A 13,052-nucleotide genomic window follows, 5' to 3' on the forward strand; every position below is an offset into this window, starting at 1 on the left:
AGTGTTCATAGTCTCTCATCCACTCGTCACTTGGATCAAACTACGGACCGAACGACGGACAACCTGCCGAAACCACTGGAAGCAGACACTGGACGCGCGCCGAAGGCAGCGTGAGCAAGGACGCGCACTTTAGGGGGCGCTAAAGCGTGTGATCACATTTTAATAGACTTGGTGCACACATTCAAAACGGCCTGGGGATGATGTGGACAGACAGCAGGGCGACTTCTCTGATGTGATACGGCTGGATTTTCCAACAGGACGTACTGTGATGTTAACGCAGACACAGCCGCTTCAGAAAGGTACATCTAACTTCCCTTTGGGAGTTGTCACTTGGTCTTTTATTAAAAACACATCATACCATTGAAAAGATGAGAATTCAGAGTTTGCATAGAAGCTCTTGGGGTTCCATAGTTCCACACCAATGAATCTTCCAATGTCGAAACAAAAAGGGACGCTTTGATGAGTGAGAGGAGTTTTACAAATCCAATATGTGCGCTCACTGACAGTAAATCTCAGTTGATTCCCGCCTGCCTGTGAGGGCCCATAGTTGCTATAGGGATAGAGTGTCCATGGCAACCGGGTGAGATCTGGGGACACGCCGTGAACATTAGCGAGCAACATACAAAGTTAATAGGTTCAGGGAAACAACTGTGAGACATCCATCAATGACCCCATTAAAACGTACAGACGTAGCAGTAGGTGTAATGATCAACACAAATAAATTAGTAGTACAAATACATGTAAAAAAAAACCAACAAAACTCATAAAAGAGAGAGAAAAATGTCATTAACAACTTGACCAAATAACAGATGAATCAAGCTGTCACTTTTTTAATCTATCAGCCATCTCATCATCACTCTCAAACCTACTCACAGAGTTCTTTCTTGTGTGGAAAATAAAATATATACAATTACTTTAGCTTCAAAAACACACATGTACGACAATTCTACTTCTCAAAAAAATAAAATAAAACTCACTTTATAAAATTAAGTATTTCCTGGCTGGTATTGCAATTGTACACAAACACAAAACATTTAAGTATTTTGAGGTAATGTTGGTGATTAATGCGGAAAACATATCTGAATTCACATTTCTTGAGCCAAGTCATGGATATGTAGAGCTACAATATCCAGCTTTCCATATCTATTAAAAAAATGACCTAAAGCTCATTTGTACCACAAAGTGGGCAGAATTGAACAGGTGAAAGCTAGAAATTTCTATAAAGTGCAAAACCATTTTGATCAAAATTGTAACTTCTCAAACCTAAAGACAAGAACAACAAAAAGACGTTGAAAACTTAAATTAATTTCATTGAGAGAAAGGCCAATTCTCCTCCCTCAACAGGTAATTGGGGGAGGAGGGGTACATTTCAGTCTACATGCAGCAAGACCAACATTAATAACATTAAAACAGGTTTAAAAAAAAATAAAAAAATAAAAAAGGTGAAAAAAGGACAACCTATGAAGTTAAATGCACTTAAATGGTAGTTACTGAATGACGTTTTTAGCATTCGGTAACTACAATAAAATGTCAACATGCACTAAAAAGAAAAAAAGGTGTCACTGAAACATTACAATTAAAGCTTAAAAATAGGCAAAAAAGATTTTTACATCTAGACAGCAAAGATGTGTATTGCTGTATTACTCAGGGAATAATATCATTAAAAGCAAATATAGAAAACCTTTTTGTAAAACTATATAACTTTAACTGCAGGAAACTAAAACCCCAAATGCTCCTTGATGATGTCGTCCCTGAAAGCCAGGGCTGTATCCAAAGTCGATATGTAAAGCGAAGAAGTAAACCAAAAGTATGTGATGGTCAGTTCAAGGAAAACTGGTATTGTTTTTAAACATTAGCCTTATTTTTGCCCATCACATGGGTTGACTACCAATGATTAAAATATAAGGTTTATGTTAAAAAAAATACAAGTTTTCCTCTAAGTGTTTGTTAATCCTCCAACACTGTTTCTGAGTGATATGACAACTAACCTTTACTACTTTAACAGTGGAATCTAGAATGCTTCACTTTCTGATGACCACAGCAGCAGAGAACTATCAGATCCAGTGCAGCTAATATGCACAGCATCAATCAGCAGCGTGTATTGCAAATGTTCGTATCCTACATGCATCTCTCCTTTAGAAAAACATATTGCCTCTGCTTTGCAGAGTGGGGTAAACAGGCGGAGGAGGAGGAGGAGGACGGTCGAGCACAGATGTTACCAGTCCTTCCGGTGGTGTTTGGTCAAGTTGGGACGTTCTCTGAGCCGGGCATAAAGTCTGTGGTCCGAAGGGCGTTGGTCTGCGCCCGCCTGCGCGCCAGTCTGGAGTTGGAAGGTGGAGAAAGCCTCATGGAGCACACGACGGTGCCGGCGTCCTCTTGCTCCTCGTCATGCTGCGACAGCTGGCGGTTAAAGGCGATGGCGTCCGCAGCAAACTGAGTCAAGTCTTTGGTGCTACTGTTCCTGTAATCGCAGAGAAAGGAGAACATGAAATGTGAGGCAACAAGCGAGCGTTGCTGTTTCCTTAAGCTTTATGTCCTCTTTGCTGAAGAAAGAATAACAACCAAAACATCCATTTAATTACGTAAACGTTGTTCAGACCCTAAAGTCTTGTCGAAAAAGAATGGTGAGTTTGTATTTAGTGAGAAGTGTGTTGTTTTTCCATTGACTTCCGCTCAGTGGGAGGTTTTCTGAAGCACCATCTAGTGGACATTAACTTAACTGCGGTTTAAAGCACTTTTCACTGGCTCAACCATAATAGTTGCAGCTTGGTTTAAAGCAGTTAATGAATACATCATACTTAGATTTATTTAAGTGCGATCACACATATTTAGAAACGGAGAGGCTTACCTTTGAAGAACATGAGGAGTTGGAAGACCTCTCTCTGGGGCATCCTGGAGAAATAAATCCATTAGCACGTCAGGACATGAAACCACAATATACCTTTTAAAATCACAAGATGGCATTTTTCCAGGGTCAACATAAATCTAACGGTAACTCAAAACCCAGCAAATGTTGTTTGGTCGTGTCAGAGTTCAAAACATCTTATTTTAAATACCCACCCCCTGCACCCATGGGTGCTTGAGGACTTGAGCAGCACTGAGGCGCAGAGTGGCGTCCCGAACAAGAAGCTTGGATATGAGGTCTTTTGCTCCCTCTGAGATGTGAGCCCAGTCTTTGTCTGGAAACTCATACTTGCCCCCCTGGATGCTCTCGAACAGGTGACTCTAAGGAAATCATTCCAAAATGTACATACCCTGTAAGGACTTTCAGAGACATTGTGCACGGTTATGTCTTGTTCAGGTTCTAGTCAGAGGTGTTTTGTTACTCAGTATTTTTCTAACGCGAGGTTGAATATTGAAATATGTTTCTGCTTCATCATAATCAAAGAAATCTTTGACATCAGTTCTTAACCTCAGTCAACATCTGTCTGTTGTTTTGAGGTTAACTAGGTATAATAACTGTATATATTCTCCATCAGTGATGTACGTGTTGTGTTAGATAAACCACCAAAGCACTGGATATGCACTAGAGCAGGTCAATCGGGCAATAATCCAATATTTCCACCCGTCATCTTCCCAGAGTCAAGCTGATCAGAAGGGAACATTTTAGTGGCTGTGTCAGGTACGGGAGGCCTGTGGGTAAAGTGTACCTGGCAGGTTCTGCACGTCTCCCCCCGGTCCCAGCCGCAGTCACTGCCACAGTGGCCTGTGAATGGGGGGCTGCCACTCAGCAGTATGTAGAGGATAACCCCCAGGCTCCACAGATCACACCGTTTGTCATAAAAGGAGGCTTCATCAGTGAACACCTCCACCACCTCGGGGGCCATGTACTCCGCTGAGCCGCACTGGGAAGAGGAGAAAGGGGGATTAAGGGAAAAATATGTAATTATTGTGTTAATGTCATAATCTGGAATTTAAAATTCAATCCGTAAGATTATTTTGGTAAAAAAAAAAAAAAATCCCTTGTTTGATCTTTATTTAGGTATCACTTTAAAAGAAACAGACATTCAATGTTTTTGCATTACACATGTGCACCAAATGCTGTTTCCATTGTTGGTGGTGGGGTAAACGAGGGTTAGCCTGGATGTGTGGTGAAAAAAACAATGTTCAAACAAAGACAATGTTATTGATTACCACTTTAGCAACTTGGGACTGCTTGCTCTTACCGGTGTGGTGAGCTCTGGGGTCGTGATGGGTGTACAGGCACTGCTGAGCTTTACTCCACTTCCCAGGTCAAAGTCACATATTTTCACTGGGGACACCTGAGATATAGGTGTATAAAAAATATATCAGTTTGTATCAACAAACTATTTTTGCAAACATCTTCTGAAGGTGTCTTGACCTGTCAATAACAAATCTTACCCGATTAGTGTATTCACAAAGGATATTCTCTGGCTTGAGGTCTCTATGGGCAATGCCTGCAATGAAAACAGTAACAACAATGGGGAATCTGATAAGATGGCGTTTCTATGCAGGTGACGGCAGCAACATACCTTTAGTGTGGAGGAAGTCAAGAGCTTGGGCAATGTCCCGCACCACCTTGCTGGCCTCCAGCTCGTCAAAGTGCTTACGGTTCTGAATATGAGTGAGAATGGAGCCTGTGGAAACAGGAGTGGGAGGTCAGTTTTTGGAGGAACTACATTATCCCAAAACAATGACCATTAATCTTAATGACACAGAAGTATGTGCAGTGATAAAGGTGTGTGTGCCATTTATGAACAAGTCCATGATGCTTACCTCCACACAACTTCTCAAACACTAAGTAAAAGCAGGAGCTATCTTCAAAGAACTGGATCAGCTCCAAAATGTTCCTGAGAGACATTAACCACAGGTTGAAGAACTTTGTTCCTTCCATTTTGCTTTGGAATTATCCCTTGAGAACAATAGAGTTCAAATTTTCCCACCTGTTTCCCTGACACTGATACAGCGTCTCCACTTCTCTGAAGACTCTGCTCCGACTGTGTCCTGCACTCTTCTCTATGATCTAGGTAAATCAAAAGAACTTTTAGACGTAAAAAATAAATACAAACTAACCGTGACATTATGACGCGGTAGTTGTCATTTAGGATCCCCAAAAATGTGGTTGGATCAGACAGTGTTATCACTGGTAAAACAGAGAACACAGACTCTTATCAGTACAAGGAGAAAGTCTGAAATGCTGAAGATTGCTGACATGGCGTCAGTAAAATCTGATAATTGCCAGAAAAACCTTTGTATTCATATCATATATATCACCAACCACAAGCTGAGGTCAGACTTGTGTCGTCACAGAAACAATCAAGACAACATTTTTCTGTGACAGTTCACTGTGGTATGACGTTGAACAAACATTGGTTACAAGTGTTGGTTACATTTCAATGATGAATCGAAATGGTGATAGGAAGAACAGAAGATATGGAATTTGTTTCCTGTCAGACACAAGCATGATGTCAAGGCGGGGCCAGAGTGAACAGACTTCTGTTAAAGTGACCTGGATAGATTTCTATATATTGTCGTCATAAGGAAATAGTAAATCTTGAAATTAAAATTGATCCACTGATTGATAATAATACTTGAGTTATAACCAAAAAGGTCCATCTGAAAGGGCAACACAGATCAGATTTAAAGATATAGAAATTGCCTCAATACTGTTGCTTAAAAATCACAAAAAAATAAAAATATATTTTTTATTTATATTTTTTATAACCAAAAAAATCGATTTGATTTATTTTTACCTGGGAGAGTCTAGAACTCACCTTCACAGCATATTCCTTTCCATTCTGAAGACTTATGCATCCTTGTACTTTGGCATATGCACCCTGGCCCAGCATTTCATCTGTCAGCCTGTAAAGGTCTGAAGAAAATAAATAATCATGTAGGATCTGATTTAAAAAAAAAAGAGAGATTTGAGCTAGTTGGGTTTGATCTTGACAGCAGTTTCAATACCATCAAAAGTGCCTGTGAAGCTGTCTGTTGCACGTGTTCTTTTCTTCTTCCTTCTCTTGGTTGCATCGGGGATGCTTAATGGCTGGCTTTTCTCAATTTCTGTGCAAAATGGATGAAAAGATAAATAAACAAACAAACAAACAAACAAACATATACACACACACACACACACACATATATACACACATACACACACACACACACACACACAGTATATATATTATGCAAGATGACAGGTAAGTTCAGCATTTTGTGCATTGTGTCTAGTCAAGTTTGTTTTACAAAATGTGTAATGTATGAGCTGCAGTACCCTCTGGGCCTTCCGAGAGGCGTTGTGTCTCCGCAGCCGTTCCGTTGTGCTGAATTCCCACATAGCTCTCCCCGACTTGGCCCACAGCCCGGGAGCTTCTCTGTAACAGAGAGGAGACAGAGCCGCAGGGAGGGGGGAGGGAAAATGCGAGAGCAGCCAGAGATCAGCCCTTAGAAAAGTAAAGAAAGAACGAGGAGGAAAATACCCTTTCATCACTTTTGTTTGCTGTGTAAAGAGCAGTATTACAGCAGCGCATTTCCTGAAACCGCTATCAACACGGTTTACTGGACGCCGTTATGTTTAGTTTAAAGTTAACTACAGAGTTAATATAAATACAAGCAACCCGTTTGTTATCTTTCCCATTGGCATCTTGCCAGTCCAGTGGGCTGATATAAAGGTGTGTGTGTAGAAAATTATTATGACACTGGGTATTCCCCTAAACCGTTACACAGCCTGTAAAACTGCATGACTAAGAAAGAAAGCAAGAAAAAAACCCCCGAGATATATATATATATATATGTGCATTATACACATTCAGCAGTGTCGATTTCTTACTGTCACTGTGGACTGCTTTCCATGTGTGACTCTCTGACAGTTCAGATATGCTCTAAGTGTGTTAACATCTTTGACATGATATGTAACATGTGCCACAGCGGCAATAAAATGTTTTGTATTCTGGCATAACATGATTCTTTCACAGGCTCAAAAAGCAAGAAAGGTGCCCACCTGTAGAGAGTGCTGAAAGGCTTGCAGCTCCGCCATCGTTCTGTATCTCACCATAGCTAGCTGACAAATGAAAAAAATGTTATTTAAATGTGGGGCAAATAGGGCACAGGGTGAAAGAAAACATCTCAAAGTGACAGTAAAGAATGTGGAGGATGAGAAGCTGCCCGGAATGACACAGAAACAGGAAGGTACAAGTTTACACTTGAGGACACGTTGCAGGGTGCAACAGCCAATTGCACAATTACTTCCTTCTACTTGAATCCTGTATAAATAGGGCCAATTTGAGTTTATGTTGTTGACCAGAATTCATGTCGAACCTGTTAACTAACCACAACCCTCTGGCAAGTGGGAGTCATTCATTTCTGAAACCCGCTCCAGAATAGTATAGACCAGAGCTTTTCAACTGGTGGTCCAGGGGCCAAATGTGGCACGCCCATCAATGTAGATTGTCCTTTTGAATTAAATTAGTTAGCAATAAACTAAAGAAGGAAAAAGGCACCACAAACTTGACAAAATGTTCTCCAATAAAAGAGGCAGTTTTCTCTGTGGTCCCACCGTTGCTCTCACAACCAAAGGCAATTTGTTCACTCAATTTCTGTCATACTACTGAACATTTTTAAATAACCTGGCATACACATGTTATTTGGCTAGTAAACACATAACCAAATAGGATAAACGTAGCTCTGATTTTGATAACTTTGCAAAGTACAATTTTTTTAATTCATATTCATAGCTGCATTAATATGATAAATACCTGATGGCTGAAAGGGTTAGGGTTAATTAAAGAAGGAGAGAAAATATTTGAATTTGTTGGCATTTGTGCATTATTTTTAAAGCTTTAGGCCGACAGTTTCAACTACAACAGAAAAATCATGAACTCTGAGCTAAGTGGAAAATCTGGCCCCCAACAGAATGTAGACGAATAGCCCTGGTATAGACATATCAAACATAACTATGATTTGTCAAGAATAAATGAAAAAAAAAAAAACATGCCAGCTGAGTGACATTAAAGTTTATTTGGGGAATAGACTTACAGTTATTTTACTAATTCAAATGTAGTCAGCTAAGTGAATAAGCTAACTGGCTACGTTAGTAACTAGTTATCTGTAGCTAGTTAATACGGTACTGGTACTGGGATGGCATACCGGTTATAACGCTGTGTCAAGGCGTCTGTGATCAATATAATAACACACTTTGTGAGAAAAAATATAAAGTACAGAAGGAAAGGTAAGTGTTAACGTTAGCAACCTGCCAATGTAACAGCTATTGATAACAGGACCAAGAGCTCGCTACTAGCTAACATTAAACACCTGCTTTGACCGATATCATTTTTTTTTATCAGACGCCAAGTGGTATCAAAACAGTAAAGCAATATGTGAGTAAAAATGTCGAACCTGGAAAACTGTGTCCAAAGCGGCTGAAATCCTTGAGTCAGACCCCGATCCATCTGACGCAAGCAGCCATAGCGAGGACTCCCTGACCCACCTGACGTCACAGCCCGTGACGGATGGGGCGGGAAAAACACGAACGGGCCCAAGCCACGCCCCCCCGCCGCTTACCCTGAGCTCCTATTGGTCAGAGGTGATGGAAACGCTCTCACGTCATCACGCGTGGCATCTCGCCCCGCCTCCACACGCAAGCTCCCCTTCTGTTCATTCGCTCATCTACTTAGAGAAGCCCCAAATAAACACTTCCAGGAGAACGTCATACCCTAACTAAAGTTATTCTTCTGGTTCAGGTGCTATGTTCTGGAACGATCTTCCGTTCATGAGTTTGGTTCGTTGATTTCCTCTGTTAAATATACTTAAATATACCTAGTTGTGTATTTGCTTTTTATTATTATTATTATTATGTAACCGTTAACGGATAAAAAGACATGTACAGCTATATCAGTTGGATTAAATATAATGCACAGTAAATACAGGCTCAGATCTAAAGAGATACAAAATGGACAAGTCATGTCAGTATATATTTCAACTGTAAATGTTTTTTTTTTTTAATTACATAGTGGTCCTTGATAATAACATTTGAATAACTATACAATTGTTTATACAATATTATCATTGACTCAATGGTTCAATGTCTTTTGTTTAGCCAGCATGTGTGCGTATCAATCTATGATTGGTAATAAAGAATTATACAGCAAATTTAATCATCACAATATCAAGACATATACAAAAGTGTACAATATTATAAAAATGCACAAAAGGACAAACACACCAACATATGGAAATTAGATATACAGATCAAATAAAGGCTCTGTAATGGATTAGCTTGTAAACGTTCCTTCTTAGACATCATACACAATTCCAAAACCCAAATGTAGGAAACAGTCTTTTGTTTGGAATGTTTAGCCTTGAAGTGAGGCTCAGGGAATGTGCAAATGTAAACTCCCCAGTTGTCAAAGTGGTTTATTTTAATTGCATATCTTCTCTGTCATCGCTCTCTGTAGGAAGAGAAGACAAAGGACATGTTAAAAGCAGACAATTCATTATTGTTCACAAGGTCAGTAATCCTTACGTGTCATTGACAACTAAATATTGTAGGACGGTCAAAAGGGCGTACTCGATTTTAGTAGGAAAACAACACTATTGTTGGTTCCACAACATCAGGGATAAAAACAATTAAATTGCCTGACAAAGTAGGACACAAAATGAAAAGATTTTTTTTTTATCACTGAAAGCTAAAGGTCTCCTTCCATCTTCAGCGTGGCCTGTGTTTCATAATGATGTAGTGTTGGATGCTTGTAGTTCCACTCTCCATCTGATGTGATTGAAATACAGACTATACAAATGCTGACACGGCGTCTGTGAATAAAGGTTGCATTTAATTCTCATGATAGAGGCTACCTCACACAAACCCAGGTGATGCAACCCATTATAATATTTATTCTAATGATGGGGACTTGAAGGAGAATGGTCCATTCATTATTCTATTCATTGTGTTTAATAGACAAATGACAAAGCTGTCATTTGATAGAAAGATATAAACACGACGGAAATACAGCAATGTTTCATCTCCACAGCGTGACTCAGTAATCATCCAGGTTTCGGGTGTTTTTCACAAAAAACGTGTTACTTTTGACACTAGCAGGCTCCTCTGTGATGAAAAAAAAAAAATCCCAGTTAGGTTATGAATGTCAGCGTGGGCTTCTTCACAGAGGGCTACTTCACGGCCCCTGGAACAGAACAGACATCCAACCCTTTTTTTTTCTGCTTGCTGCCTCCTTCTTCACACATCGAAAATCTCATAAGTCTCACCAGGGGCTCCAGCTCAGAGTGTTCAATGAGGCTGAACTCTGAGATGAAGTAGTAGTAGTGCTTGTAGCAGGTATTGATGTGGGCTTCGGCTCCCATGCTGCAGATACTGTCAAAGTGATGGATGTAGACGTGCACAAAGACTCGGAAGAGGCGGCTCAGGATCTTCTTACACACCTGCTGGAAATTCTTAGGGAAAGGGACACCTAGTCCAAAGAGGGAGAACAAGGGAGCCCTAAGTGAGACATGGATGATTGATAATTACACCAAATTATATGATATGATTCAAATTTAATGAGAAAATAAAAGCTCCATTAAAATTAAAGCTTGATTGCGAGCCATTGCTAAATACCACTGTTGTCCCGAAGGAAGGTTGGAGTTACTTACAACGCACAGGGGAAGATAGATGATATTTGTAAGTGTGTATACACTTACATTTTTATATATCAATTATACATCTCTTCCAGTTAATGCTGTTTATCATAGCTATCTAGTTCAGATGAGATACAATAAACTGAGTGCCATCTGCTGAATCTCAACCTAAATGTCATTGTCATCATATAATTAACCTCCTTTGAGCCGCTGCCATTCCATTTGGGGCGTTAATAAAGTAAAAGTGGATAGGACTCCAGGCCGAGGCTTTGCTATAATTAAGGACATAATTAGCATGCATGTGTGGTCGCACACGCAATAATATCTCTACGCATTCCTTGGTACGGGCTTCTGCTTACACACCTATCCTTGTAGGGAAGATGTCTTCATCATTGATGAGGGACTCTATCCAGTCCATCAGGAGGTTCATGTACTTCAAGGCGGGCAGCTTGGTGGGCTTCTTGTAGTCGTCTCCGTCCTGCCACCGGTACTCGTACCGCAGACCCCCGGACATTATGGGACAGGAGCGCTCGCTGCAGAACTCACTCACCGTGCCGTAGATTAGGTTTATCCGGTTAAAGAAGTCCACCACGTGCACGGCGATCCAGTCGTTGATGTTTTCGCCCTCCGGCAGCTGAACCACCTTCCTGAGGTCCAGGCCGGACTTGAGCGAAGCCTGGGCCTTCTTGTACAGCTCGAATCGCTGGGTGCCGGGCTCAAATCGCTTACGCGGCCGGAACGTTTTGTCTTTGCTGAACACTTGTCCGAGACAAAGTGCCATTGGCTCACCTGCGGCCGGCGGGATGAGGGATTAATAGAGAGTTCAGTTGAATTCAGTTGAGTTTGAGTTTGGGTCCAGAGGAGGGACCAGGCGGGTGTCAGGATTTCTGTCCGTCCCCAAATGAGTCATTCAGACTGCTGGCAGCAGTTTGATGGTTGGCATGTGAAAAAGAGTAATAAGCGAGTCCAGGTTGTCGTGATTACTTCTGTGTGTGAAAGAGATAAAGATTGGAGTGAGATGAACAGAATGATATTGACAGCACACGACAATGGAGGCACACAATGCATTTTTAGACAGGCACTATTAACCATGTGACAGGTAGGCATTTGAGTGGTAATTAACATGAAATCCCTCGGACTTTGTGCGTTGGTGGAAACAGGAAATATATTGCTTAAAGTAATCATGGTTACAGTCCTTTTGCACCATATGCGCCGTTAGAGTTTCCTCATATTTGATGCTACTGTAGAGTCAGATTTGAGTGCCTGTGGTTGTCGCGTTCAACGACATCCACATTGGTGTCGTGTCTCCCATGTGACGGAGCTTTACTGTTTTTAATCCAGATTCCAGGACAAAAATTAATAGTTCCTGCATAATGTTAATCTAGAGTTCACAGTGTGAACTCTTACACAGGTGTCTGTTAGAATTTAGTTGTATTATGTTTACACTTGGATTTACAGTTTTTCCTTCTTGAGCCACTTCTTCACAGATTCCATTACACTGAGCACAAATAACTGATTGAATTTAGTGTGAGTGGCAGCCTTGTTTATCCCCCCCGTCTACATTTTCTGTAGTGACCACTGGGGGGACATGGATACGTGGTCATGGGATGGCAAAAAATGTTTCCATAATAAAAACGAAATCTTGGAACATCAGCCAAGCTTACATTTTATATAACCTGCTGTATTCCTTAAAAAATTACGCTTGTGGCTTGTTGAAGCCAGTTCACAAAAAAGAAATGTGCATAATCACTTTGGTTATCTGATTCAGTCACCATGCCTCATAGCTCCAGACTGAAGCATGTCTGATCACGCGCTGGAAGAAGGAAGGCTATGCATGTTTTTATGAGTTTCAAGGAATTTGCCTCTAAAACTGGAGCCAAACAATACCCTCATTCAGGGAAAGTGTAAGAAGGCGTCAAATTTCTTAGAGAGAAAGCAATTTTGCAATCAAGAAGTTAAAAGATATATTAGAGGTCAAAGGGAGGAAAAAAAAAAAAGATCTCACCACTGTACCTGGCTAGAATCCAAGAGCAGAGGTTGTGGGGAGCTGTGGGAAGCAGGGAGCATTTCCCCCCTCAGGCCTGTTGACTTTAAATTCCCTTTGGAGAACAACTCAGGATCTCTCCTCTGCAGCCCCTGCACGACAACTGACAGACGCAGAGGCTCCAACTTCACTCAGCAGCACACAAGAGACAAAAAAGCAGAGAAAAAAAGTTGTTTGGCTCCTCTTCCTGTATGATGTCACATCCTGACTTTGTCCCATTCTGTCTATCTGTGAGTTTCTGCCTGTGGGTGGGTGTGTGTGGAGGGCCTATAAATCGGCGTAGGGAGGTTTCAGAAATACAGAAGTGGGAAGAGTCCTTTCCAGAACTCTGCCTCCCTGTTTCCCTCTGCCTCCTCGTTTTTCCTATTCTGTTTTTTTTTTCTTAGCCTTTTCTTCTTACTCCATTTGTCCCACCATG

The 13,052-nt window shown here is 40.9% G+C and overlaps 2 protein-coding genes across 4 annotated transcripts; both read right to left on the reverse strand.

The window, feature by feature from the left end:
- Positions 1 to 371: 371 nt before the first annotated feature.
- Positions 372 to 8,434, reverse strand: mknk1 (MAPK interacting serine/threonine kinase 1). Its single transcript, XM_080010075.1, has 14 exons — positions 8,356 to 8,434; positions 6,962 to 7,021; positions 6,236 to 6,335; positions 5,926 to 6,024; positions 5,736 to 5,833; positions 4,905 to 4,984; positions 4,738 to 4,811; positions 4,494 to 4,598; positions 4,363 to 4,418; positions 4,167 to 4,262; positions 3,651 to 3,845; positions 3,061 to 3,225; positions 2,849 to 2,892; positions 372 to 2,461 (listed from the first exon to the last, which is right to left on the reverse strand). The coding sequence occupies exons 2-14, from the start codon at positions 7,013 to 7,015 to the stop codon at positions 2,242 to 2,244; spliced, it is 1,386 nt and encodes a 461-aa protein (XP_079866201.1). The 5' UTR covers positions 7,016 to 7,021; positions 8,356 to 8,434; the 3' UTR covers positions 372 to 2,241.
- Positions 8,435 to 8,934: 500 nt separating this feature from the next.
- On the reverse strand, positions 8,935 to 12,754 carry mob3c (MOB kinase activator 3C). Of its 3 annotated transcripts, XM_080008213.1 has the most exons (4): positions 12,604 to 12,754; positions 10,954 to 11,576; positions 10,222 to 10,424; positions 8,935 to 9,407 (listed from the first exon to the last, which is right to left on the reverse strand). In XM_080008213.1, exons 2-4 carry the CDS (start codon positions 11,369 to 11,371, stop codon positions 9,378 to 9,380), a joined length of 651 nt encoding a protein of 216 aa, XP_079864339.1. In that variant the 5' UTR covers positions 11,372 to 11,576; positions 12,604 to 12,754; the 3' UTR covers positions 8,935 to 9,377. The 3 variants fall into 3 exon arrangements, with proteins under 3 accessions (XP_079864339.1, XP_079864337.1, XP_079864338.1); XM_080008211.1 differs by having other exon boundaries at positions 8,935 to 10,424; XM_080008212.1 differs by having other exon boundaries at positions 8,935 to 10,424; positions 12,599 to 12,754.
- Between the last annotated feature and the right edge of the window lie 298 nt (positions 12,755 to 13,052).

Source organism: Zeus faber (genome assembly GCF_960531495.2).
Source record: "Zeus faber genome assembly, chromosome: 1".
NCBI lineage: Eukaryota > Metazoa > Chordata > Actinopteri > Zeiformes > Zeidae > Zeus > Zeus faber.

What these genes read in the sequence shown, in the direction of transcription:
- mknk1 (XM_080010075.1), bottom strand. Translation starts at nt 7,015, where the DNA reads ATGGTGAGATACAGAACGATGGCGGAGCTGCAAGCCTTTCAGCACTCT. An exon ending in CTTCACAGGCACTTTTGATG is followed by an intron (nt 5,834 to 5,925) that starts GTATTGAAACTG and finishes TATTTTCTTCAG; the next exon opens with ACCTTTACAGGCTGACAGAT. An exon ending in TATCAGTGTCAGGGAAACAG is followed by an intron (nt 4,812 to 4,904) that starts GTGGGAAAATTT and finishes AATGTCTCTCAG; the next exon opens with GAACATTTTGGAGCTGATCC.
- mob3c (XM_080008211.1), bottom strand. Translation starts at nt 11,371, where the DNA reads ATGGCACTTTGTCTCGGACAAGTGTTCAGCAAAGACAAAACGTTCCGG. An exon ending in CATCTTCCCTACAAGGATAG is followed by an intron (nt 10,425 to 10,953) that starts GTGTGTAAGCAG and finishes TCTTTGGACTAG; the next exon opens with GTGTCCCTTTCCCTAAGAAT.